Consider the following 26,182-nt stretch of genomic DNA (forward strand, 5'->3'; position numbering starts at 1 on the left):
GAAGTGCATCCATTACTTTCCTCTGATAAATGTGGGCTACATGAAATACTATGCTGTTCTTCCTGCTCTTTTTATGTCAGTTGATCCTAAAAACTGGATATCTGCTCTCCTGGTTTTAAGCAATTCATCCTCTGCACCTCTACCCCAAGTGGAGCGGATGAGTTTAACCATCTGTGGAGTCAAGATTGGTCATTGTATTGATCTGAGTTCTAACTGTCTTTTAGTGACAATCTTTTAGGCTTTTGTTTTTGTTCACATTACTGTGGACTTTATGTGTGTTGTGCGCTTGGTTCTACCTATGTTATTACACAAGTTCCTGTAACTCTTCCATTAGTTCATATTTGTTGTTTCCTTTGGCCACTGTGCCTGGAGTCAGAAAGACTTGAGTTCAAATGTCACCTCAGACACTTGCTAGCCATGTGACCCTGGCAAGCCACTTAACTCTTGTTTACCTTAATCAACTACAGAAGGAAATGTCAAACCACTCCAGAATCTTTGCCCAAAAAAGCCCAAGGACAATAGTGGTGGGTTGTGGTCCGTGGGGTCACAGAGTCAGACACACCTGAACAACAACAGTTTTGTACTACGTTTATTTGCCACAGCCATTCCCCAATCTACAGACAGAACTCCTCCTTTAAAAAAAGGAGCTGCTATAAATATTTTGGAATCTGTGATCCTTCTCTCTGTCTTTGAGTTCCTTGTCATATATGATGAGTAGTGAGATTTCTGTGTCAAAGAGTATGAAGTCAGTTGGACCAGTTCATATCTCCACTAAAGAGTATTTGTGTTTCTGTGTAGCTACAACCCCTCCAGCAGGGACTATTTCAGTCTTTTGCTAATTTGATGGATATAAGTAAAATGTCAGCATTATTTTTAATCACATTTCTCATATTGCTTGGAATATTTTCTCATGTTATCAACAATCTGCATTTCTTTTGAAAGTTATTTGTTCATATATTTTGACTACATATCAGAATTACTTTTGGATACATATATGTACACATATGTATGCATATATACATATATAAAATTTACGTCAATTTCATATGTATCTTGGATATCAGAACTTTTGTCAGATATTTGATATGAAAATTTTTCCCATTTGAAATGTTTTCTAGTTTCCTTTTTTCCCTTTTTTTTCTTTTTTCATGCAAAAGCATTCTAATCTTATATAATCAAAATTATCCATTTTATTTTTTGTAATATCTGCCACTTCTTTGGTTATGAATTTTCCTCACAACCTTAATTCTAAAAGGTGCCTTTCAGGCAGCCAAGTTGTGTAGTGGTTAGTGCATTGGAGAGTCAAGAAGACTTAGACACTAGCCTATGACCCTGGGTAAGTCACTTAACCTTTGTCTGCCTCAGTTTCCTGTCCAATAAAATGATGATAATAATAGTACCTACCTCCCAGGGTTGTTGGGAGGATAAAATGAGAATATTTGTTAAGTGCTATATAAATACTAGCTGTTATTATCCTGAAATTTTCGTGACATGAACTTTTACATTATATCCATTTGGCGATTATTTGGGTTTCAGATTTGCTCATCAGACACCCAGGTTCATATTAGGCATTAAACAGTGAAAGTACAATGGCTGAGTTTTTATATTCCAAGTCTCTTCTCAGCCAGGGTGGGCCTTCCTCTACTCATGTATGTATTCAGTGTCCCTCTTGTTACAGGGCTAATGCTGCACCCTGAAGTTTACTTGGTCTCCTTGCATTTGCCAACCATTCTCCATTCCTACAGACTGGAATTGACAACTCAACATAATGTACCTTTAGCCTATGGATCATGGGAGTTAGTCTGAGTGATCCTTGGGAAGTCTTTATTATTAACATGGAACCAGAGGATTATCTGTGAGATATCCAGAGGAAGAGGACCAGAGTAGTTAGGGAACTCCAAACCACTTGAAAATCATTCAAAGAAACTGGGGCTGTTTAGATTGGGGAAGAGAAGACTTGAAGAGGACAGGATAGTTGCCTTTGAGTATTGGAAGGGCTGTACGTGGAAGAGGGATTAGAATTGTTTTGCTTAGTCACATAGATTACAACTAAGACCAATGGTTAGAAGTTGCAAAGAGGAAAAATTCAGTTTGTTATAAGAAAAAGTTTAGTAACATTTAGGATCATATAATATGAAGCTGGAAGGATTGTTTAGCCATCACCTCACCATCATCTCCCACCGCTCTTCCTTTGTGGCATTCTCAGATGATGAAGTAGCCTTTCTCCTTGCCAGCATCACTTCGTTTGTCACATTGATCCCAACCCTCTGGTTTCTTCCAAGACCTTGTTCTTTTAATTATACTCCCCAACTCTTACCGCCCCCCCCCCACTCTCAACAGTTTTCAGCCTTCCCTTTTTCATTGTCTCTTTCCCTGTTGTCCCCTAAGCATACCTAGATTTTCCCCACCCCATCCTTTACTTTAAATTGATCCTACCATTCCTTTAAGCTATTATCGTATATATCTTTCCTCTTTTCAACACCAACTCCTCACACTGGAAACGTTAGATTTGGTTTCTGAAAATCTGAGATTGAATCTGAGCTCTGCCATTTATTATTTGTGTGCCTTTGAGCAGATCATTTAACTTTTCTGGAGTTTAGTTTTCTTGTCTGAAAAATGAGGATGAACTTCATGGCTGGTCCCTTCCAGTTTAAATCTTGATGATCTATGACCCTAGAAAAAGCTGTTTGCACTCATTGCCTCTACTTTTTCAGCCCTTTGCAATCTGGTTTCCATCCCCACCACTCAACTGAAACTATTCTCTGAAGTTGCCAAATATCTGTTTATTGCTAAGTCCAATGGCTTTTTCCTCAAATCTTCATCCTTCTTGAATTCTACAGTGTTTGACACTGTTGATCAGCCCTGTCTGGATACTTTGTTATTTGTCATAGTTCTCTTCCTATGAATGAGTGAATAAAAAAACATTAAGCACTTCATTTGTCCAAGCATTGTGCTGAGCTCCAAAACTACAAGTGCAAAACCAAAGCTAGCCCTTGCCCTTGGGTAAGCAACACATATAAGAGCAGTGGTGGCCAAGAAGGGGCACTTCAGACCAGAAAGTGATACGGATGATGAGTAAAGTAATAGCATAATATATTGATAAATCTTAGCCAGGAGCAGTGGTAGAGTTAATTTGATCACGGTCCCAAAACTGGGGAGGGATAGGGAGAAACTGATGTTTGCAGCATTGTAGAGGAGAAGAGTGAGGAAACCAAATCATAACTAGGACTTTCCTGAGCTGGTGTTCTGGGAGAGGTAGTCACTAATCAGGAAAACAGAGACTAATGGTGGAAGTTCCTCTACTGTGAATAGGTGGTTGGCAAAGAGGCCAACCTGTGGAGGAGGTGATGGGAAAAGAGACTTCCTGCTTGGTCTCTTCATTATCCCATGCACACCTTCTATGTGTTGGTGCACACCAGAGCTTGGCTCTGGGCCCTAAACTGGGTGAACTCAATTCCCCTAGGTTCAGCCCTTCCTCTCTATGCAGATGACTCCCAAGTCTACATATCCAGCCTTCCAATTTCTCCTGAGCTCTGGTCAACTTATCTTAAATTCATCATGTCCAAAACAGAATTCATCTTTTTTTTTTAACCATCACTCTTCTTCTAACTAACCAATTTCTTCCAGTCACCCCAGTTCATGAACTAGGAGTTATCCTTGATTCTTGTATCTTTTTCTACCTCTTCTCCCACCCCGATCCAATCAGTTGCCAAGCCTTATGCCTGAAAGAGAAACTAAGCTCTGATAATATCAGGGTCACTTATCTAAACTAAACACTGATTATTGGGTATTTGATTTTTTTTTAACTACTTCTGTTTATGTTAGAATGGACACATAGGCCTCTCACTGAGTAGAAATGCCCACTTTTATTTTCCCCACCTGGAACCTGTTTCTTTCTCTTCAGTAAGATTTTGTCTTTAGGTGTCATCATCCTCTATAAAATGTTTTATCAGATTTAACTGACAAGGTAAACAAAAAAAAAAATTTTTTTCACCCTTGAAGTCCCATAATTATTTTGAGAGGCCAAGTTTGGCACTTCTGCTTTGTTCTTTTTTCCCCTTCTTTCTAGTCACAGCACAAGCACTTTAGTTCAGGCCTTCATTTTCTCTCCCTTGGACTTCCTATCTCCATTCCATGCAGCATTCAGATTGATATTTCTACAGCATAGGTCTGACCATATCACCTCTAGGAAGCTGTAGTGGCTTCTGTAGCAAAGGCTAGCTTCTGGGATACAAGGACAAAAGTGAAAAACAGTCCAGGTCACCAAGGAGTCCACCTCTTACCTAGGATTACTTAGGAAGTTTGCTGTGAGCCCTTTAAAGCCCAGGTTATGTCTTTATATTCCCCTCTGTGCTGGGAGTACAAAGATAAAATGAAAAACAATCCATGTAGACTTCCTGTGTTTGGCATTTAAAGGCCTTCCTTCACAGTCTGGCTCCAGCTCATTTCCAGGCTGATTGCACATTACTCCCCCCTCCATGTACTTTCCATGCCCTGTGAACAGCATGCCATCTCCTTCCTCAGTGCTTGTCCAAGTTTTCCCCCATGCCGGTAATACTGTCTCTTCTCACATTCAGTACTTAAAGTACCTTCAGTACTTTAAGGTTCAGTTCAAGTTCTATATTTTTCAAGAGGTCACTCCTGATTCCCCCTCGCTGAGAATTTATTACTAGATATACTACTATGTATCTGTGAGCATGTTGCATTTCCCAAGCAGAATGTAAGTTCATTAAGAGCAGAAAAATTCCTGGTACATAGTAAGTGTTTGATGCTTGTTGCTTGAATGATGTGTTTCAGCTCCTTCATTTTACAGATGAGAAATCATACACGTAAAGAGTGACTTGGACACAGTTACTTGCCTGGCAGAGCCAGGATTTGAACCCAGGTTCTCAGATGCCAAATCCAGTCCTGTTTCCAGGCCTGTTTTCATCTTACCAGCTTCATGGAGCTGTGCAAAATTGGAAGATGCTGTCTGAGGGGGTGGTGTCTGGAGGTCATCAAACAAAGAGAGGCTGGATGGCCATCTCAGTGATAGGAGGGGATTCCTCTTGAGGTAACCTCTGAGGAGGGAAGGAAAAGTCCTTCCAGTCCTGAGATTCTAGGACTTATCGGAAGTAGTGCTGTGCTGTCCAAAAACAGCCAGCACCATCTTTGAATTTTTAAAAACAAGAATTGCATTTCTAGCCCAAATATTTACATTTCCATTTACATAATTCTTTTCTCTTCCCTCAGGATTTTCTACCCCAGTCACAACCCCCAGCAGTGTCAGCTCACAAGAATTTTATGGCCAACTGTTCACAGTTCCCTCATCCTCATGGCACTTGGCCACACAATCAGCTCTTGCTGTTTGATATTTTTTTTTTCCATTGCTTCCTTCTTAAACTTCTTCACACTTTGCCTTTTGGTTTTGGTTTTGTTTTTGTCAATCCAAACTTTTGTCTTCTAGTTCAGGTTTTGTTCTCAGTTTCTCCTCACCTCAGATGCCATCATGTTGAATCCAATAAAGAAAAAATAAAAAAGTAAAACAAAAATTGTATTGGATAAAAAAATACTTTGAACCATTAAGTGTTAGAGCTGGAGATGACCTTAGATCATCTGCTTCAGCTTACTCACTTGACAGATGAGGTCTAAGGACAAGATGTAACTTGCCCATGGTTTACACAGTGAATTAATTGTCCAGGGAAAAAGCTCAAGGCCTGTGATTCTCTGTCCACTCTATCCCTTACAGGTCGTTTAGTTTTTCAGGTTATGGTATGTAATCTACTAAAGGCCTTGTATGTTATTTATAAATCGATACGTATGTGTATATATGTATTTATATATCATTTTATGTGCATATTTTATTTCCATATATGTACATATTCCATATATAGATTTATATACACATACACACAAAAACTAAACCTGTGATTTTATTGGTATAGAAGATTCCCAATTTTCACTACCAATAGACTTGCATAGTCTCCTAGGTTTTGGCTTTGAATTGCCTGGGGGCACTGAGGGATCAAATGAGTGTGTAGGTAGTATGTGTTAGAGATAAGGCTCAAACTAGGCATTCCTGATCAAAGCCAGCTCTCTAACCACCAGTCAGTGTTGCTTGATATAAATGAATCAGTTCCCTTAAGTTTACTGTTACCTTTTGGCTTAGGACACATATTCCTGAAGACTATATCTATCCCAGGCCACTCCCTGGGGTTGTCAGAAGAAGATATTTGTGTGCCCTGATCCCCATGGCATGACAGACGGGAGTGTGGGTGGCACCAGTTCTGTAGCCAAAGCCAGTGCAATTTCAGAGTCTCCTGGACTTTGGCTAGAGAACCTATTGCAAGGCCCTGTTCTGTGCTTGAGTGCTTTATTTACTCTTACACAGTAAGCGCTCTGCACAGGGGCTTTGTCCTGCGGCACAAAGTGACCGAAATATTTGGTATGGGTTTTTATGATGATACTGGAGAGCACGGGCTGAAGAGAAAAGCTCTTTCATCAAGACCCTTACATGTGCAACCATCCCATCCATGTCCTGTCTCCTTTGACACCTTTCCCCCGAAAAAAAATTTCTTTGAGGAAATGCCCATGGATATATATCTTTTTACATTCAATAGGTAATATTCTCAATAAAGATCCCGTGATATAAGTTCTGGAAACTAGCTATTAAAATTATCTCAAGATAGCGAATTCTTGTATTTAGGGGGAAGGAAAAAGAATAAGCATTTCTATAGTTCCTACTATGTGCCAGGCACTTTTCCAAGCACTTTTTACCAATATTATATCATTGTGTTTATCACCTGCTCTTCCTCAGAGGAGCTGACATTGGAGCCTCCATGTAACTTGCATTACACCTTCAGCCAAGGGTCATAGGGACTGGATGGGGGCCTCAGGGCAGGAAGTGCCTCCTCTCATTACCATTCCCTTCTTGTCTCCACAATACAGAATATTGAACAAAATTATTTTTTTTAAAAATGTTTGGAGCTGAGACATTTAAATTATCTATACCTCTCCCCTACCCCAGTCATTTTACAGACAAGTCCCAGAGGGGCACAGTTTTCTTCATTCCCGTGCTTTTGGCACCCTGCTCAGCTTCTCAGCACCCTGCTCGCTCTCTAGTCTCTAACTGTCCTTGTGCCTGGCCTCTGTTCTTCCTTTCACATCTCCATCCCCATCTGACCTTAAAAACTTCACTTCAACTTCTTCAAAGGAGAAAGGAAAGATTTGAGTATTGTTTTATCGGCAACAACTACAAAACAGACTTGGCAAATGCTTATTTATCCTTTCCATTTTCTAATAACTATATTCTCTAATGAAGTAGTCAATGGTATTGGAATCACTAGTCTGGGTTTGAATCCTTGTTCTGCTCCTCATTAGCAGGGTAAATCACAACCGTTCTGTACTTGAATCTCCATTTACAAAATGGTGATAAGACCTGTGTTGCTTACCTCACAGTAATGTTATAAGGATGAGGCAATGTGTGTGAATGTCTTTGCAAACTATTAAGTGGTTATCATTACTTCAGCAGCCCCTTCCAGATACTCCTCTTGCTGCCCTTTAACTTCTCCATAAATTGTCCTTTCCTGACATATTACATCTCTCTAGCACTAACAAAGTTGAATTCAAGACAACCACAAGTATTTAAAAATAGGAAAAATTTATTTTCCAGAGGATTGTGGCAGTGCCCTGTTTTATGTGCCCCTGACCCTTTCCAGGAACAGGACATCGCTTGAAGTCAGTTACTTAGAAAAGCATTCCCTGTATTTTGTTGTTCAGTCTTTTCAGTCGTGTCCAACTCTTCATGGCCTCATTTGGGGTTTTCTCACCAAAGATACTGACGTATTTTGCCATTTCCTTATCTAGCTCATTTACAGGTGAGGAAAACAGGGTTAAGTGACTTGCCCAGGGTCACTCAGCTAGTAACGGTCTGAGGCCACATTTGAACTCAGGTCATCCTGACTCCAGGCCTGGCACTTTATCCACTATGTCACCTAGCTGCCCCTATATTCAGTATCTAGTAGAAACTACTTGTATTAATTGATCACAAAAATCAAAATGATTTATGACCAGATGATGAGCTCCCAGTCTTCCCAGAGAGTGATCCTGTTGGCTGTGAGCACTTAGGGTCCCATGGATCATCTCTCACCTTTCCCTCTCCTCCACTCCCCCCTCAACATAAGAGGGTTATGGAATGCAGAGTTAAATAGCTATTAATGGGATTGCTGGTGTCCTTCAATTTTTAAAGAATGTTCATGTAAACACAGATTTTCAGTAGGAAATGTGTTTTAGACAAATATGTATGTATGACATATTTTGGACTACCCATGAACAAGTTACCACTTAGTAGCCTTCACTTTCATACACATTGTCATGGCTTACCCCCTTATGATCCAGGTCCAAAAAGAAGTGAGGATTTCTCACAAGAAAATTTAGTGTCTGTAATAGAGTACTGGAAGTTGAAGATTTCCTGTAGCTAAGTGACAATGGTCTGTCCTCAAACTAGAGCACAGGTCCTTTTTTTTCCACACACTAACTTTTGGTACTTTATATCTTTTGGTGATAAAGTAACCCCTTGTTCAGATACTTAGGCTTTAGACAATCCTGTATATACCAGTATATCCCGCCACCGAAGCCAGACCAAGGGCAGGCAAGAAGAGGGTTTGTGAAGATGAAATCTAGCTCTCATCTCATTTCTTAGAAATGAGAAATTTCTAAGCGTTCCAAGCGTTTTCTTCTGATCTCATTTCCCCCTCACCCCTACCTTCCATAAAGAAGCAGATGACTTGTTTCCCTACTTCACTGAGGATACAACTCATCTCTTAACTTTTGACCAGAGCCTCCTTAATCCTTTTCTATTTCTTAAAATTCCTCTTTGCTCTTTTCACCCTCTTCTCCCTTAGTGATGTCATTTGTTCCTGCAATTCCAATAATCTCCTCTAGGCAAATTCTAAAAATCTAAGCTTCTTGAGACATGAGAATTATTTCAATTCTTGTTTTCATATCCCCAAATAGTGCTAATAAATACTGGTTTAGTTATTTTATGATTCCAAGACTATCTAGTACCAGTGCCCTGAATCTCGGCCCTAACATCTCCAACTGCCTGCTGGATTTTTCTGCCTAGATATCACACTGGAACATCAAAACCAACATGACTGAAACTGAATTCATGATCTCCAAACTTCTTTTGATGGCCCCACCATCAATTCACCCCGTTTCAAAACCTGGAAGTTATATTTAAATTTTCCTGCTCTCATATTCCCCAGTAGCTTAATCATTTGCCAACCTCCGTTTATTCTGTGCCCACAATCTCTCCAGTTTGTGCCCTTCTCAACCCTAATTTAGAGCTTCAATTTTTGCCTGTGCTGTTGTAGTGGCCTGTATCACCACTGCCATACCCGGAGCAGCTGCTGTGAATATGCAGGCAAATTCCCTGGTTTGAATCGCAACATATAACAGATTCTCCCCACAGAAGGCGAAACACCAGAAAGCCAAATCCATCATAGCAACAAAGAAATCTATACACACTATCAATGCAGGGGCACCGCCACCCCCAAGCCTTCCCTCCCCCACAAACAAACTCACTCTCACACTGCTTCTCTTTGCCTGCCTCCTCTCCAAGCTCCAACTCCCTCGACTCTGCCAGCTCTGATTGTGTCCAACTTCCTGCTCCACCCCTCCCATAAGCTCCTCCCACCACAGGCTCCATGTGACTCAGAATCATGTGACTCAGGCAGGTCACATGGGCCTATTAGTGGATGGGAAAAATCTTCCTGTTGTACTAACAATATATAGCCTCTTAATGTGGTCTCCCTGCTTGTCCTCTCCTCTTTCTAATCCATCCTCCACAAAGTTGCCAAAATAATTTTCCTAAGGCACAGGGCTGACAATATTACTACCTTCCTCAAAAGGTTTTGGTGCCTTTCTGTTACCTCTAGAATAAAATACAAATTCTTAGGAACCCCTTAACGCCCTGTGACTGGCACCTTTTCCAGTCTTTCTTCACAATTGTCCCCATTTATGCATCCTCCATTCCTGCCCAACTGAACAAAGCTCCACCCTGAACATTCCATCTTGCTCCTCCATGTTTACACAGGCTAGCTCCATATCTGTAATACACACTTCATTTCTGCTTTTCATATTCCTCCTCTTTGCTGAAGGCTCATCTCTTATGCTGCCTCCCTTTAGTTTTGGTTTTTTTTCTGATCTCTTCCCCCAGTTGTAATGTTCACACCTTACTCAGAAATCCCTCCAACACTTTGTCTGATCCCCTCCCCCTAATCATTTCCTAACTGTGCTTTTCTGTGTATGTGTCACTGCATCACTGTCACCCCTAGAATATAAGTTTCTCAAGGACAGGAACTGATCCTGTTTCCTCCTTCCTTCAGGACTTACTTAACACCACCCTGACTGGACATCCCAATGCATCTTCAGTCTCTCCCTTTCTACTGGCTCCTAGTTTGCCTACAAATATCATCACGTTTCTCCCGATCAAAGATAGGGTGAAAGTCTACCTTCTCTTGATGTTTGTACCCAATTCAGCTACTACCTCATATATAGCAGCAGTTAATAGTGGTCCTTCCACTACTCACTCTCAACTCCTAACAGTTGAGTTTCTACCAAAACTGACATAATCACCAAATCCATTGACTTTCAGTTTTCACCTTCTTTGCTCTCTAGCTCTTTTGACATAATTACTCATGTAATTACTCTCTCTCTCTCTCTCTCTCTCTCTCCCTCTCCTTCTCCTCCTCTCCCTCTCCCTCTCCCTTTTCTGTCTCCTTTGCTAGTTCTGTCTTCTTCCAGAACCCTTAATGTAGGTATCTATCTGACATTGACTCTTTTCTCTTTAGGATAGGCAATCTTAACATTTTTTATGTGTCATAGACCCCTTTTGCAGTCTGATGACTGATGTTTTAGATGCATAAAATAATAAATGAGATAACAAAAGAAACTAATTATGTAGTAACATAATTATCAAAGTTTTGTTAAAACAAAATATTTCATGGATCCCAGGTCAAGAACCTTGATTAGGCAGTCTCGAATTTTTCCATGGCTTCAACTGTGACCACTAAGCAAATGATGCTCATGATTAGGACCAGCTTTGACCACTCTTCTGATCTCCAGACCTCAGTCTCTAAGTACTTACAGAACATCCCCGCCTGAATTCATTTTGATTCCACAAGTATTTATTAAGCACCTGTTATTGAAGCTTCATGGTGCTGTATGTGAGAGAACACTGGATTTGGAGTAAGAGAATCTGACTTCTGATTGTGATTGTGCAAGTTACTTAATCTGTGTGTTTTTGAGCAAGTCATGCCACCTTGTAGAAGACATGGCATTTCAACTGAATCAGCTTCCAGGAAGCAGAAGTGAAGAGGAAAAGCATTTCAAACCTATTCAAAAGTACAGAGACCAGAGAGGGGAAGGTTGTCTGAGGAACCACAGGTAAACAATTGTCTGGAACACAGGAGTGTGTGAGGGAAAGTGACATGAAACAAGATGGGTGGGAGCCAGGTTAGTTAGGGCTTTGATGACAGGAGATTTGGAGGATGGTTTAGCAAGTAGAGAACCTTGAAACCCAGAGTCCAGTCAGTTTGATATAGTATGCTGGTGAGAAGTAATGAGGATCATGATCATGTGAGTGGAGAAAAGGGGACCAAGGGGGAGAGATATAGGTAGAATTGAACAAGACTTTGTACCTGATGGAATATGGGGAATGTGGGAGAGTCAGAAGACTTAGAGTACAAACCTGAGTTCTAGCAGATCTGTGATAACCGCAACAGAAATAGGGAACTTAGAAAAGGAGGTGGGCTTCAGAGAAAAGATAACAGGTTCTGTTTTGGACGTTTTGAGTTTGAGATGCCCATGGGATATCTAGTTAGAGATGGCCAACAAACAGTTGGTCATGGAAGTCATCTACAGTAATTGTAGCTGAGTCTATGTGAGTCCTAGGAAATTCCCAAGAGAAAACTTAGAAAAGAGAACAGAGCTCTGGAATATATATACCCAAGCATAAGGGATGGGACCTAGTTGATGGCTCAGCGAAGAAATCAGAAAAGTAGGAGGAAGAGGTCTATACTAGAGTAGGTGGTGGTGAACAGTTAGGTGATAACTGATAACAAGTGGATTTGGCTATTAGATCTTTTTAGTAAGCTGGAAGAAAACAGTTTTGGTAAAATGTTGAGACTGGAAGGCATATTACAGGGGTTTGAAAACAGAATGGGATGCAAGGAAGTAGAAGAAGCAAGTATCAACATTTATTATTTATTATCTAGGAATTTGGCTGTGAAAGGCAGGAGGGATGGGAAGCTACGTAGAGCACTAGGCCTAGATACAGAAAACTTACCAACCATGTGACCCTGGGCGGGTCATGTAACCTCTTTTTGCTTCAGTTTCCTCATTTATAAAATGGTGATAATAATAGCCCTTACCTGCCAGGGTCATTGTGAGGATAAAGTGAAGTATTTGTAAAGTGCTTAGCACAGTGGCTAGCACATGGTAGTAGATGCTATACAAATGTTAGCCCTTGTTAGATGAAGGACCGTAACGTCCTTTCCTAAGCATTGGAAGATCTAGGCATATTTGTAGGCATTGGGGAAGTAGTCAGTGGATCAAGAGACTGAAAATTAAAGAGGGGATGATCAAAGGCCTGTTGCCAGAGGAAAGTTTATATACCATACTACATATTCAAAACCAAAATTTAGTTCTATTTGATTATTTCTGCCTGTTCCTCTGTCTTACCTGATATCCAGTAAGTTCCCATGTCTTATCAGTTCCACTTCTGCAGTATCTCTTGCATCTCCAGTTATAGGTCCTTATTCCCCCACATGGATTATTGCAGGAGCCTGTTACTAAGTCTTTCTGCCTCCACTTTGCCCTCCCCTCCCCCTTTTTCACACCGCTGCCAGAATGAACCTCCTTAGGCCTCTAGCTGGTCTTGTTAGCCCTCTGCTCAAAAGTCATTTAGAAACTCCGTATTGCCCACTTAGAAGCCTGACATTCAGAGTCCTCCAGAGTCAGAGCCTACCTTATTTTTCTAATGTTACTGGAATGACACCCTCTGTATACACGATGCTTCAGACAAACTGCTCTCTGCCAATTCTCCCCTTTTCTTCCCCACATTGTCCCACTGAATATATCCTACCCTTGTATCAGCCCTCCTAGTACTTGAGATGTCCTCTCACCCAAGCACAGTTCAAAGCCACCTCTTCTGTGAAATCCTCCCTGTGATGACTTTCTGATCCAGTCCAATAAGCATTTATCAATCACCTGTTATGTGTAAGCCACAGTGCTAGATCATCGGGTTAAATGTTTTTTTTTTTTAATGCATAAAATAGGATTACACTTAAAACCAATTATATTGAAATATAGTTCACAACATATTTTTAAAGACAAATGAATGGGCCTCATTAAGAATCCCCATATTAAAGTAATCTGTTTAAGGCAGCATTGTAGATCTACATTTTGAACTCCTGCACACCTTCACAACTGCTTCCAAAACCCATTCATAATCTTGGCCCTAGGCTAGTTGTTCAGTTTTATCTCCTAATACTCTCCAACCCAGAATCTTAGTGTTAGGGCTGAAAGGAGTCTAGGGTATCATCTAATCAAATTTAATGGGAGTTAAGGAAACAGGACGAGAGAGGGAGAATGACTTATATGAGGTCACATAGCCAGCAAGTGGTATGGATGCTTGGATGATCTTTCTTATGGTTCCTTGCAAATTGTTCCTACCTCCCAGCCTTTGCTCATAGTGTTTCCCTTGACTCAGATGCCTTCTCTTCTTTTTCATATTCTAGACCATACTGTCCTTTCAGTGCTCATCTAGCACCTTTAGAATCAAACCTGTATTCCCATACACTTCAATAGTAAATTACTCTGATCTTTCTTTGGTGTCCTTCCTAATTTCCCTTTAAGTTCTTTAGAGACATGATACAGTTGCAAGATTGAGAAATGAAGTAAGAAACATGGTGATTTCCTTCGGGGTAGGAACTTGACACACATGTATAAAATCATCTTCCTGTCCTAACCGGGGATAAGATAGGGATAAAGTAGAATTTGCAAAGATAGAGTAAATTAAAATGCAGTAGATTGGGGGAATAGACTGAAAGTTAATGCTTCTGGGTTAGATCCCAAATGTGTGGACTTTGCAGAGGCTTTCTCACTGACATTGTGTGTTTCTTTATACTCTAGGTCCCTTGGGAGAAGTCCCTTCTACAGATTTCCAGTCAAACCGGGAAATGGCAGTGTGAGCTCTAGCTGAGTCAAGGCTAACTTCAAAGCCAGAACATGGCTACAGTGCTGGAGCCAGAGGACCAGGATCTTTGGGAAGAGGAAGGAATCTTAATGGTAAAGCTGGAAGATGATTGCACTTGGAGGCAAGACCCAGTCCTACAAAAGGATGATGCTGTGCTTGAGACCTCACATCAGAATTTCCGGAGGTTTCGCTACCAGGAGGCATCAGGGCCCCGGGAGGCCCTGAGCCGACTCCGGGAGCTTTGCCATCAGTGGCTGAGGCCAGAAAGGAGGACAAAGGAACAGATCCTGGACTTGCTGGTGCTAGAACAATTTCTAACTGTTCTGCCTGGGGAATTACAGAGCTGGGTGCGGGGGCAGCGGCCGGAAAGTGGTGAAGAGGCAGTGACGCTGGTGGAGGGTTTGCAGAAACAACCCAGGAGACCAAGGCGGTGGGTGAGGAGGGGGAGTCCTGATCTGTGTGATTTGGAGGAGGAAAGCTTGATGGTGGGTTGGATTCTGGGGGTGACGTGTGCCTCATTTTTTTTTCGGGTTTATTGACTTGACTCTTAGTCAGAACTTGGGTACTGGGCCTGGGGCAGATGGTTGATGTCTGTGAGAAATTTTCAGTTGAGCTTAGCATCTAAAACATTTGCCAGGGGCTATCCTTAGAGCTGTGGGATTTTTGATGGCTACTGCCACCCACAGATCCTGGCTTTGGTTTTCCCTTCTTCAGATGTTGATTCTCAGCTTGATGGGGGAGGAAAGTTCTGTGATTTCCTCAAGGGTGCCCATATATCCCCAATTACTTTCAGGCTGGTAAGGTATGAAAGCAAGCCCGCGAAGGCTACAGGTTGGGCAGGCGGAAATGGGAAGGAGGGATATCTTGGAACTCTAGGAGACTTGGGGAAAGTGATGGGGGAGGTGGGGAAAGTGGCGCCACAGTGGAGTGTCCAGAGCCTCTCCTGGCCTAGGACTTGCTCTCAGTAGCCTCATTGTTGCTCCCCAGTGGAATGAGACTCTTCCTCCTTTCCTGTCTCTGTGTCCCTAGGGTAGCTTTCCTGCAGGCAGCTCCTTGTAGGTTAAGCTCTGATTGCCCCAAGAATTTCCTCTGGGCCCTGTGGTGACAGGAGATGGGGATTGTTCCCAGGTGACGGTCCATGTGCATGGCCAGGAAGTCCTCTCAGAGGAGACATCAAATTTGGGAGCAGACCCGGAGTCACCGATCGAACGGCCGGAGCCTGTGCATACCCCATCCCTGGAGGAGTCGCATGAGGAAGGGCCACAGAGCCCAGATCTGAGCGTTGAGGAACAGAGCCACTGCCATGAAGAGGAACCCCAGCCCCTACAGGAGAGCGGTGGGGAGCCTGATAGTGAAGGGGCAAGGGGCTTCTTGGAACAGCAGCAGGGAGGGAAGAAAGGAAGGTTCCTGCAGCACCAAGAGCTTGTATAGGCTGTAATAGGGGATGATCCTTAGACTTTGGCATTTGGAAGTAGGCACAGGCTCAGTTGGATTCCCTCAGCAGACCCCAAATGACGCAAATGTTCTTGCTATTCCCTGGCAGCGTGTGAGTATATGTATGAGTGCTAAGTGGTGGGGTGGAGGTGAATGACTTCAGCTTTTCTCAGTGTAGTGTTTCTTGAATTCCACGAGGGTAGTGGGAGTGTTCTTTCATCGAAGAGAGTGAGGAAGGATATCTGCCCTGATTAGGAGGGAATAACTACAGCATAGATCTAACCTTTCTTGGCTCTGGCTCCTTTCTTATCCTCAGAGCTTCCTGTCCCCCAGGACCATGTCATTCCTGAGGAGGGGAGCAGTGGAGACCAGGAGATGGTTAACCTTCTTACAGCCATATCCCAGGTGAGCTGTGGTGGCCACCCCTAAGTATCCTACTGGTTTGGCACTCAGTACTAATGGTGTTTGTTAGGCAGGACCCTAAAACTGAATTGTGCCCCAGCTAGAACAGACCTTCCCCCCACACCCAAGGAGTTGGGTGGATTGTAAAACTGCCTGCTTGGCCTTTCCTCAAAGGAGATTGCAAGTGGATTAGAGTTGAGCTCTTGAATTGCTAGCCCCTAAAACCGTTTTTTTCCCCTCTTACTGAAGTAAGGGGGTAAGGGGCAGGAGGAAGCTAATAAAAATACTTTTATTTTTAACTTGCAGAAAAACTGTGGTTATGGAATTGGATTTTTGTAAATGTTTGAATTACTTGAAGGAACTTGGAAGTCCTCTCTACTGCTAGAGGAGTTGGACCAAATGAAATTATTCTCTAATGAGGCAACATATTGCTTTCCCAATGAAGTACCCACAGTGGTCCGTCTGTAACATTTATGCAATGTCCTGACCCCAAGGGATAGAGGTGGTTTCACAAGAAATGGGAAACACAGTCCCTGCTTAGGGAGAGCTTACGTGCAGTTTTCGTGGGGACTGAAATATAACATACGAGAATGACTTAATATGGATGAAACACATTCTCTTGTATGTGCACTGTTCTCAACTGCCTCTGTTCCTTTGCTCCCCCCATTCCTGGAACATAGCCCAGCCCTGCCCATCTCTGCCCACAGAACTCATCCATCTGTCAATCAAGATTTAACCCAAATGTCACCTTTGCAACTTCTTCCATTCTTTAATAGCATTCACACTCTTAACTTTCTCTCAGAATTCTCATAATGCTGTTTATTTCTTTCGTGCATGTCTATTTTGCATTAAGAACAGGGATAATAGGTATCTTATCTTTGTCTTCAGTTCCTAGCTCAGTATGCACGGTAGGCATTTTTAAGTGTTAGTTTTTGAACAAATGAAAATAATAACAGATGACTGCAAACTTCATGTGTGGAGTGGGTTAATTTATAATAGCTTCACTAGGGAGTTATGTTTTCAGCCAAACTGTAATGAAAAAAAAGGGAGAGAAGCATGAATTGCTGGGAAGGAATGGAGAGATTGAAAAAAGTATTCCATAAAGGAATGCAGGGCAGGAGCAAGCTCAGTGTGGAGCATCACAGAATCTCAGAGTTGGAAGGGAGCTCAGAGGTTCCACAGAAAAGCATTCCTTTCTATAACATCCCTTACAAAAATTCCCTTGAAGAGCTTCACTAAGGGTAACTTTCACTATTTTCCTGAGCCATCCTGTTCCACTTTGGAGAGCTCTAAATTAATTAGGGAGTGTCTTCTTGGACGCAGCCAAAATCCTCCTTTGGAATTATCACCTAGTTCTACCCAACAGGGCCCAGCAAAAAAAAAAAAAAAAAAAAAAGAGCTGAACCCATTTCCACCCTTGTGGATTTCCACTTTTCAGATGTTTGAAGACAGCCTTCTTATACCATCCAAGTTTTCTGTTTTCTAGGCTAACAACCCAAGTATTTTTGTATGGTCTGGCCACAAGTCACTTCAGTATCATGCTTATCTTCTGGATGCAATTCAGTTTATCATTCTCTTTGATGAGATTTGGCACCCCAAATTGTTGTGAAAAGGGCAGAATGCAACAGGACAGTCACCTCCCTGGTTGGGGACTTTATGCCTTTCTTTGTGCCACCTAAGACTGTGTTACCATTTTTGGCTGCCATGCCATGTTATACCCTTGGCCTATGACCCCTAGGTGTTTTTCAGGACTCTTAATCCAGCCTCCTTTCTCTCACCCTGTACTTGTAAGGTTGATTTTTTATCTTCTCTATAGGACTTTTCATTTATTCATGTTGAATTTTATCTTACTAGGTTTAGTTCACTGTTCTAACCTGATTAGGTCTTTTTGGAGCTTGAATCTATCATTTTGTATGTTTGGTGTCCCAGATTTGTATCATCTGCAGATATGATAAACAGGTCCAAGAACCAATCCCTGTGACATGCCGTTAGAAACTCTTTCCAAACTGACCTTAGTCACTACTCTTTGGGCTTCTGCCTAGGGGTCTGTGCTATCATCTTGTCTAGAGGTTCCCAAACTTATTTGGCCTACCACTCCCTTTTCAAAACAACAACAAAAAAATTATTCATCATCCCCCACCCCCAAATCTACTTTCTTTAACCCTTTAATGTTTTTTTTAAATTTGCACCATTTCAAAAAAAATATAATTTTTTTTAAAATGGCACATCTTAAATTTAATAATTTTTTTGTAAATTTGTGGGGTTTTTTTCCTGCATCGAAATTTTGATGATGCAATATTGCGTCATGTAACCATAAGTTTCATATTGTAAACAAGTTATTACACACACATATTACTACCAGTGCATTCTGGACTTCTTCACAATGCACAACATGCTCACCTGCCAACACTTGCTTGTTAAGACTTGTCAGCCAACTTGTCCACTGATCTTTTATAACTTTCATTTTGTGCGTTTATTTGGAAAATAATGTAATCACTATGACTTTAACTTTGTTATGTAACAGGTGAAACATGTATGAACAGTTTTTCAAAATTTTCTTCTCTTCTTTCCTTATGCTTCTACCACCCCCTTATTTTTATTCAACACCCTGCAATTGTACCCGAGGCTACTACCCCACCCCCCACCCTCAGGTCATTCCAGTGCCCCCAAAGGGGCACTATCACCCACTTTGGGAACCTCTGACTAGTCCATATATCCTCTACCTTATCCATAAGGATAGAATGAGAAACCTAGATTTCAGTAAAGTATTTGATGTCTCTTCCATTCCCCTGATCTACTGACCCATCAAAAAGAAAATTAATTAAATCAAGTTTAACTTAATTAAAATTAATAGGAAAATTAAGAGTTAATCCGTCATAACCTGTCCATGATCAAGCCATTCTGGCTGTTCATGATGATTATTTTATTTTCCAATGTTCATGGACAATCTTTTTTAATGATCCATTAAATTTTGCCAGAAATTAAAGTCAAGTTCTCTGGCCTATAGACTAACTATTCCATTGTCTTTCTTGTTTTGAAAGTGATTAATATTCTACTCCAATCTTATGACACCTTTAACATTCTCTGTAATCTTTGAAAGATCACTGATGGTGGCACAACAATCACTTATGTCCCAATTCTTTCAGTGTAATGTAATTTGCCTGGCCTTGATTACTTGAAATTAATATAAAACAACTAGGTGTTGTCTCTTATCCCTTACTTATTTACATTAGGTTTCAAGTCTTTGTTAACCATTTTTGATCCAACTTCTACTACAAGTTGATCCTAAAGATCCTTGGCATTGAAGATCATCAAAATACTTCTCTCTGTTGTCTCTGTCCTCTTATGCATCCTGAGGGATATTTGTCCTATTTCTTCTTTGATCTTTCTCTTGCTTCCAAAATAACTAAAAATAACTTTTTGTTGGTTTAAACATTCATTACCAGCCTCAGTCCCTTCTAAACCTTACCATTCCTGACATCTTTTCAGGCTCATGCTCCTCTTCTATTCTTATCCTTATCAGCCTTTACTTTAATTGTTTACATGTTTTTTAATTGTTAATCGATGAGTTCTCTTCTTCTTATACTTCATCCTCTTTAGACAGCTCCCTCTCTCCTTTCTCATCAAAATCACTTGTTTGCATCATTAGAATTTCTTTACTGAAAACTTAGGAAGCATTATGGTACATTCATAAGAGCATTGGCTTTGGAGTCAGAGGACATGGGTTTAAATCTTAATTTCTGATGTTTACTTACCTGTGTGATTATAGACAAGTCATGTACCTTCCCTGGTCCTCAGTTTCCCCAACTATAAAGTGAAGGTATTAGGCTAGATGGCCTCTGAGGTCCTTTCTGGCTCTAGATCTATGTTCCACTGATCCTAGAGCTTTTGTCCTCCTTTGACTGATTTCACCTATAAATTTTAGGCCATGGAATCCTACCTGTATGCTTTCTCTGGGCTCCTTGAACTTCACTATTCCAAGATCTAGACTGTGTATCTGACTATGCCTGGATTTTTCCTCTCACAAATTCTAAGATGAAAGGGGTCTCTTACCCAGAAATAATATTATCATTTCTACTTTAGTAGCTGATGCCTCCTTTTGGTCAGAATAAGTTCCAGGATAGCAATTGCACCATGTTTGTTTCCTCTAACTTTTGAATTAAATTATTATATCAAGTTAAGAAGTTGCCAGCTCCTACTTTCAGCAGATCATTTGAAATGAAGCAAAGTCCTGTGGGGGAGCCCTTCTCCTCCAAGAACCTGCCTTTATGGTACCTGCCTCTGCCTCTCATTCCAGAACCAAAGTGTGGGCTTGTTCCTGAAGCATCAGTTACTGAGTGAAATTTCTTCTTGTTTCAGGGACTTGCAACTTTCAAAGATGTGACTCTATCCTTCTCCCAGGAGCAGTGGGGTGAACTGGATCCAACACAGAAAGAATTCTATGGAGAATATGTCTTGCAGGAGGATTGTGGAATTGTAGTCTCACTAAGTAAGAGCACATTTCCCCTGATAGTAGATTTCAGTGCATTTCTAAAGCATATAGTCCTATGCTTTCTCCTGTAATGGAACTTTCTGAGATCACAGTAACTTCATCTAGTCTGGGGATTGCCCTTCCTTTTACAGATAAAAAAATTGAGGCCCAAAGAGGCTGACTTGCCTAAAGTTAAACACATAGTAGATAGCAGAACCAAAATCTGAACTCAGACTCTTTGATCCTTAGGTCTAACTAGACTTAAGTTTTTCTTATATCTCCAACCCCACCAACTGAGTGGGTTTATGGCTAGAACAGAGATCAGTAGTCTCAGACTAGAGGGAAGAGAGGATTGCTGGTATCAAGTACTATCAAAACTGAAGAAGAATGTTTGAGATGCTAGAGATCATCAAAAGGAGGGGAAAAATAGGATGGGAGCAAAGAGGTATCCACCTTCATGTTTATCATATAGACATGGCAGTAGACATGGTGAAATTTGGAGAAGTTACTTGTCACTGAGAAAGGAAAGCAGCCTCAGAAATGCTTTGTGGTTGGGTTGGAGAGGAAGAGGAGCACTTGAATAAATCAGACAGAAGATATACACTACTTATGTCAATAGCAAACTAGAGGGACTGGGGACTTGATCTTGTTACCCAACAGTTTGACACCTGCAAAATCTTAGCTGTCTGCTAATGCAGGATTAACATACTGAACCATCATGATATTCTTATTTCCTTCCCTTGAATAGCATTTCCAATCCCCAGAATAGATGAGGTCTCCCAGGTTGAAGAGGAGGAAGAGTCTTGGGTCCCAGATTTGGAATATCCCCAAGATCCTGAAGAAACAGAGATCCTTAGTTTTACCTATACAGGTAAGGACCAAGATCTTATCCTCAGTGATCTTCTAGGAGTCTCTACACTGTTTTCCCATTCTGGGATAGGCCTGTCCCCGGCTTTCACTCAACACAGTAGCAGCTGTTGATTGCGGCTGAGTCTAAACTCCCAAGAGGAAATCCTCCTCTTCCTATCCTTTCCTTATGGGGCTTAAACATAATGCAACATTCTTTTTTTTTTTTTCTCCCTTCCTGTCAATGAGTCTCTCTCCCGATTTCTACGCTTCCCAGGGATATAAAATATGTCCTGACTTTGATTACTCCCTGCAGTTTGCATTTTGTCTTTTCACCATTGTGAGGAAAACATCACTGACTGTGTCTGATTCTCCATTTTCTCTTGTCATTATTTTCATAGGAGATAGGAGTGAGGATGAGGAGGAGTTTCTTGAACAAGAAGAAATCAATATTGAGGACCTACAGAGAACTATTTTGGGAAGTCCGGAAATTCCCCAGAATATTGATTGGGAACTGCTCTTTGAGGATGAGCCAAGTAGCCCTAGTGAAAGGAGAATGAGTACAAGTTTTTCTCCAACACATAATTTTATGAGCCTCCGAGAGAACTTACCATTGCATCCACTATTAGGGAGAACTCATGACTGCCCTGTGTGCAGAAAAAACTTCAGTTGCAACTCCCATCTTATTAGGCATCTCAGAACCCATACAGGAGAAAAGCCTTATAAATGCTCTGATTGTGGGAAAAGTTATACTCGTAGCTCACACCTTGTCAGGCATCAGAAGATCCACAAGTTGCAAGTACCATTTACATTTCCTCATGACAGGGACAGATTAGATGAAATATCCCAGTCATTCCAACATGAGATAATCCCACAAACTGAGAAACCTTATAGATGTGAAACATGTGGGAAACACTTTCGATGGAGCTCTGACCTTGTCAGGCACCGTAGAACACATACAGGAGAGAAACCCTTCTTCTGTAGCATTTGTGGGAAGAGTTTTAGCCAGAAGTCTGTCCTCACAACACACCAAAGAATCCACCTGGGAGGTAAACCCTATTTGTGTGGGGAGTGTGGGGAGGACTTCAATGACCACAGACGGTATCTGGCTCACCGGAAAACCCATTCATCTGAGGAGCTGTACCTCTGTAATGAATGTGGGAAGTGTTTCAGCCACAGTGCAGCATATGCCAAGCACCTGCGAGGACATGCATCAGTGCGATCCTGCAGGTGCGACGAATGTGGAAAAAGCTTCAGTCGGAGGGACCATCTTGTCAGGCATCAGAGAACACACACTGGCGAGAAGCCATATACGTGTCCCACCTGTGGAAAAAGCTTTGGGAGAGGATACCACTTGATTAGGCATCAGAGGACCCATTCAGAAAAGACTCTTTTACAGGACTCTAGTGCAGAGAGAGCTGCATTGAGAAAAGTCTCCCAAGCTGAGGATGGGCTGTGAGAAAAGCCTTCCTATCACCTTGAAACTGGGGCTTCTTACAGGGAGTCCCACTGACCAGCCCAGATCTTGCCTCTCCTCTTTCTGTGTTCTTGTGCAGACCCTCTCAATCTTCTTTGTTGCCTTTGAGGGGACATTTTTTTCTACTCTGCTGCCCCAGTAGGGCTTCTCCTCCACCAAGGGATCCTGTTTCCACATCTTTGGGATAAGTTAGGAGAGTGAGAGAGTGCTAAGGAGATGTGGTTAGGACACCTTCTCAGGAGAGGCTGTGGTGTCTCTAAAGATACTTTGGCTTTCTTGAGTAAAAAGTGACAAAATTAGCCACAGGCTTGCTGGGCCTCTGCATGGCAGCAGACAGCCCTGACTGAGACAGGAGATGTAGGGCCCTTTGGCTTTGCCACAAATTCACTGGATAACCCTGAACAGACAGACCCCATGTCCCTTCTGTGATTCAATTGCCACATCTCAAACTGGAGAACGCTGTTGATGCACTTCTTTTGACGGTACAGGGTGGAATGATGGAGATTTCTGTTCTTACCAAACAGGCACTCAAGGCTTATTGTTTGAGGCCATTTGCGGCTTCTCCCTTCCCATTTGCCAAGGTGGTAGTAAGCAGTGCTGAGATGGAGTTGAGAAGAAGGTCTCTTACCAAAGTTGGCCTCTTTTTGCCCTCAGGTTCTCTCTCTATTACCATTCATTCACACTCTTAGCCTCCTTCCTTTTTTACCAGGTTCTTCTGGTTCTATCCCAGGAAATACTTCTACTACTCAAGGTGAGGCGGGGGAATAAGTAAAACAATGAGGATTTAAATTAAAAGATGTAACTTCCTATCCTTTTCCCTTACCCTCTCCTTTTAGATTTTATGTGAATTCTAGTAGTAACAGTTTAGAAAGGTACCCTGGTACTAGAGTCATCTTGACTGGAATGTCATAGTTCCATGGGAATATCTACCAAGTGAGAACTAAGAGTGACCTTACAGAATCAAGAAAAAGTTATCCTAGCCTTTCTGAGGTGCCCATAGCAAAGCAACTTGGGGTGAGGTTCCCTGCTGATACCTTGTTCCCATCAATTTCTGCATAGTATATTGTATCTGATATCAGGAAAAGATTTCGGGTATTCTCATATTTCCTCAACTTCTAGCCACCACCTGGAAACTAAGTTCATATTAGTAGTGGTTGATTTTAATGCATTTGTGAGATCTTTTTCTCCTCTTATTTTGTGTTTAGCTCATTCTCATGTTAGTGACAAAACAATAGCAATTTCTCAGTGCTCCCAAGAACCCCTGTTGTCTGATGCAGGTTGCCATGGAAACAAGGCAAGTTGCCGTAGCAACTCATGGACCCAACCTGGTCTAATGTGGGTGTGGTAGACAGGAGGAGCTTCTTCCTATAGTTGGAACACAAAGTCTGGTCATGAAAGCATAAGAGGGAAGATGCGTGGCTTACTCTGCTCTGTGCCACCTATGTTACTGATAGACCTCTGTGCCCTAGGCCTAGATGATAAAATGGGTTGATAATTCTAGGCTCTCCATCCATATGAAACACCTGCTCCCTCCTTATAAAGGAACTTTCCTTTCATTTATCTTTCAGGCATCTGTTATGTGACTTCTTGGATTTGCTGAGATTCTCAGAAGGACTTGTTATATTTCTTCTGAGCACTGGGGTGGCCCATTCATAGGTATGTGGAGCAAAAGTGCCGTATATGTGAGCTAGCTCTAAAGGAACTTTGAGTGAGCAGGGTACAACCTCACCCTTTATGGGGAGAGATGGCTTTGAGGGGGAAGACTACATATGGGAGAAGATCTCCCCAGTCATAGGAGATACATTCTAGAGCTCCCTGGGAAGGAAGAAATCCATAAATACTGTACTGTACCAATAATAAAGATTTCTAAAGAGACCCCTGGCAAAACTGCTCTAAGGTGAGACTGGAGGAAATGAAAATTTCTAATCCGATTTCATGAAATCAGAATTTGAGAGTTGGACAGGACCTTTCTCTATCACCAGCTCCAGTGTTGGCAGTTTCCATCTGAGGAAGCTGAGGCCCAGACAACTGAAGTGACTTCCCAAGATTGGACAATAACACCAAGCAGAGCCTAGACTAGAGGACTTGAAGAGGTCCTATAGAGCTTTCACACAAGCAGCTACAGAGGCTGCTACAACAATAGGAGTTAAGTTTCATGCTGTTACCGTTCTGTAGCCCCTGATGGGTGATGGTGGTGGTGTTTATGAGCAAGGTGAGGAGAATTTGTAGCTTGAGCCTTGGAAAAGAAAGGGTATCCTAACCATTTGGGTCTGTTTAGGGCTTATGAGCCAAAGGTACCTATCTGCTAAAATAAGAGCCAGGCTATGGAAGCTTTAAAAAAAAAAACATTCAAGAGGACACAAAGTTATGTACATTTTCAGTATAAAAATAGTCCAGAGTGAAAAGTAATAAGAACCTGAACAAAGATGAGGACAACAGGAATTGAAGCATGAAATAATAACTTTAAGATGCTTCAAACATTGCTAAATCGAAGGCATTCCCTGATAGAAGTATATCTTCTTAAGTGGGCATCCAGCCTCCAGCTGAAAACTTCCTTTAAGAGAGAACTCATTGCATTCCAAGACAAGCCTAACTCCTTCCATATAGTATCCTTTAAATAGTTCAAGATAATCAAGCGGCACCTGTTTATTTCCAGACTAAATATCTCCTCCTCTTTCAACCAGTTCTTGCATGGTTTTCAGTTTTCTAAAGATCTTTAGTGTCTTCTAGACGCACTTCAGTTTATCAGTCAACATCCTTCCAAAACTGCAGTGCCAGGAATAGGATACACTACCAAAGATGTGTTCTAATTAAAGCATAGCATCGCATTCTTCCAGGAATTAAACCTCTGAATATAGGCTAAGATTGTGTCAGCTTTGGTGGTGCTGTACCACACTGTTGATGCAAGAAGCATGCAGTCCACTAAAATCCCCAGTTACTTTTCACAAGAAGTGTTTAGTCACACCTTCCCAGGGTCATACCTTTGAAGTTTTTAATCTTTTTTTGCCCATGTGTAAAACCCATGTATCCTGATTAAGTTTTATCCCATTAAGAGTTGGCCCATTGTTTTAGCCTGTTGAAGAATCTATAGATTATGAATCTCTTATTCTAACATCTCATGGCTTTGTTCATTGGCAAATACAATGAGCGTGCATCTGTGCCTTTACCTGAGTCTGATAAACATGTTAAAACTGTACCAAGCACAAATCCATTGAACACTCCAATAGAGAGTTCCCTCCAAGTTGACTTTTTGGGTATACCCATTCAGCTAGTTCTCAGTCTACCTAATTATACTTTAATCTAGCTCATATAT

General features: G+C 41.6%; 1 protein-coding gene across 2 annotated transcripts; it reads left to right on the forward strand.

Moving 5' to 3' along the window:
- Nucleotides 1–14,175: 14,175 nt before the first annotated feature.
- ZNF202 (zinc finger protein 202) lies at nt 14,176–24,756 on the forward strand. 2 transcript variants are annotated; one of them, XM_036745600.1, is made up of 6 exons: nt 14,176–14,673; nt 15,368–15,575; nt 15,990–16,078; nt 20,435–20,564; nt 21,295–21,417; nt 21,794–24,756. In XM_036745600.1, exons 1-6 carry the CDS (start codon nt 14,272–14,274, stop codon nt 22,849–22,851), a joined length of 2,010 nt encoding a protein of 669 aa, XP_036601495.1. In that variant the 5' UTR covers nt 14,176–14,271; the 3' UTR covers nt 22,852–24,756. The 2 variants fall into 2 exon arrangements, with proteins under 2 accessions (XP_036601495.1, XP_036601494.1); XM_036745599.1 differs by having other exon boundaries at nt 14,189–14,724.
- The last annotated feature ends 1,426 nt before the right edge of the window (nt 24,757–26,182 follow it).

This window comes from Trichosurus vulpecula, chromosome 2 (genome assembly GCF_011100635.1).
Source record: "Trichosurus vulpecula isolate mTriVul1 chromosome 2, mTriVul1.pri, whole genome shotgun sequence".
NCBI lineage: Eukaryota > Metazoa > Chordata > Mammalia > Diprotodontia > Phalangeridae > Trichosurus > Trichosurus vulpecula.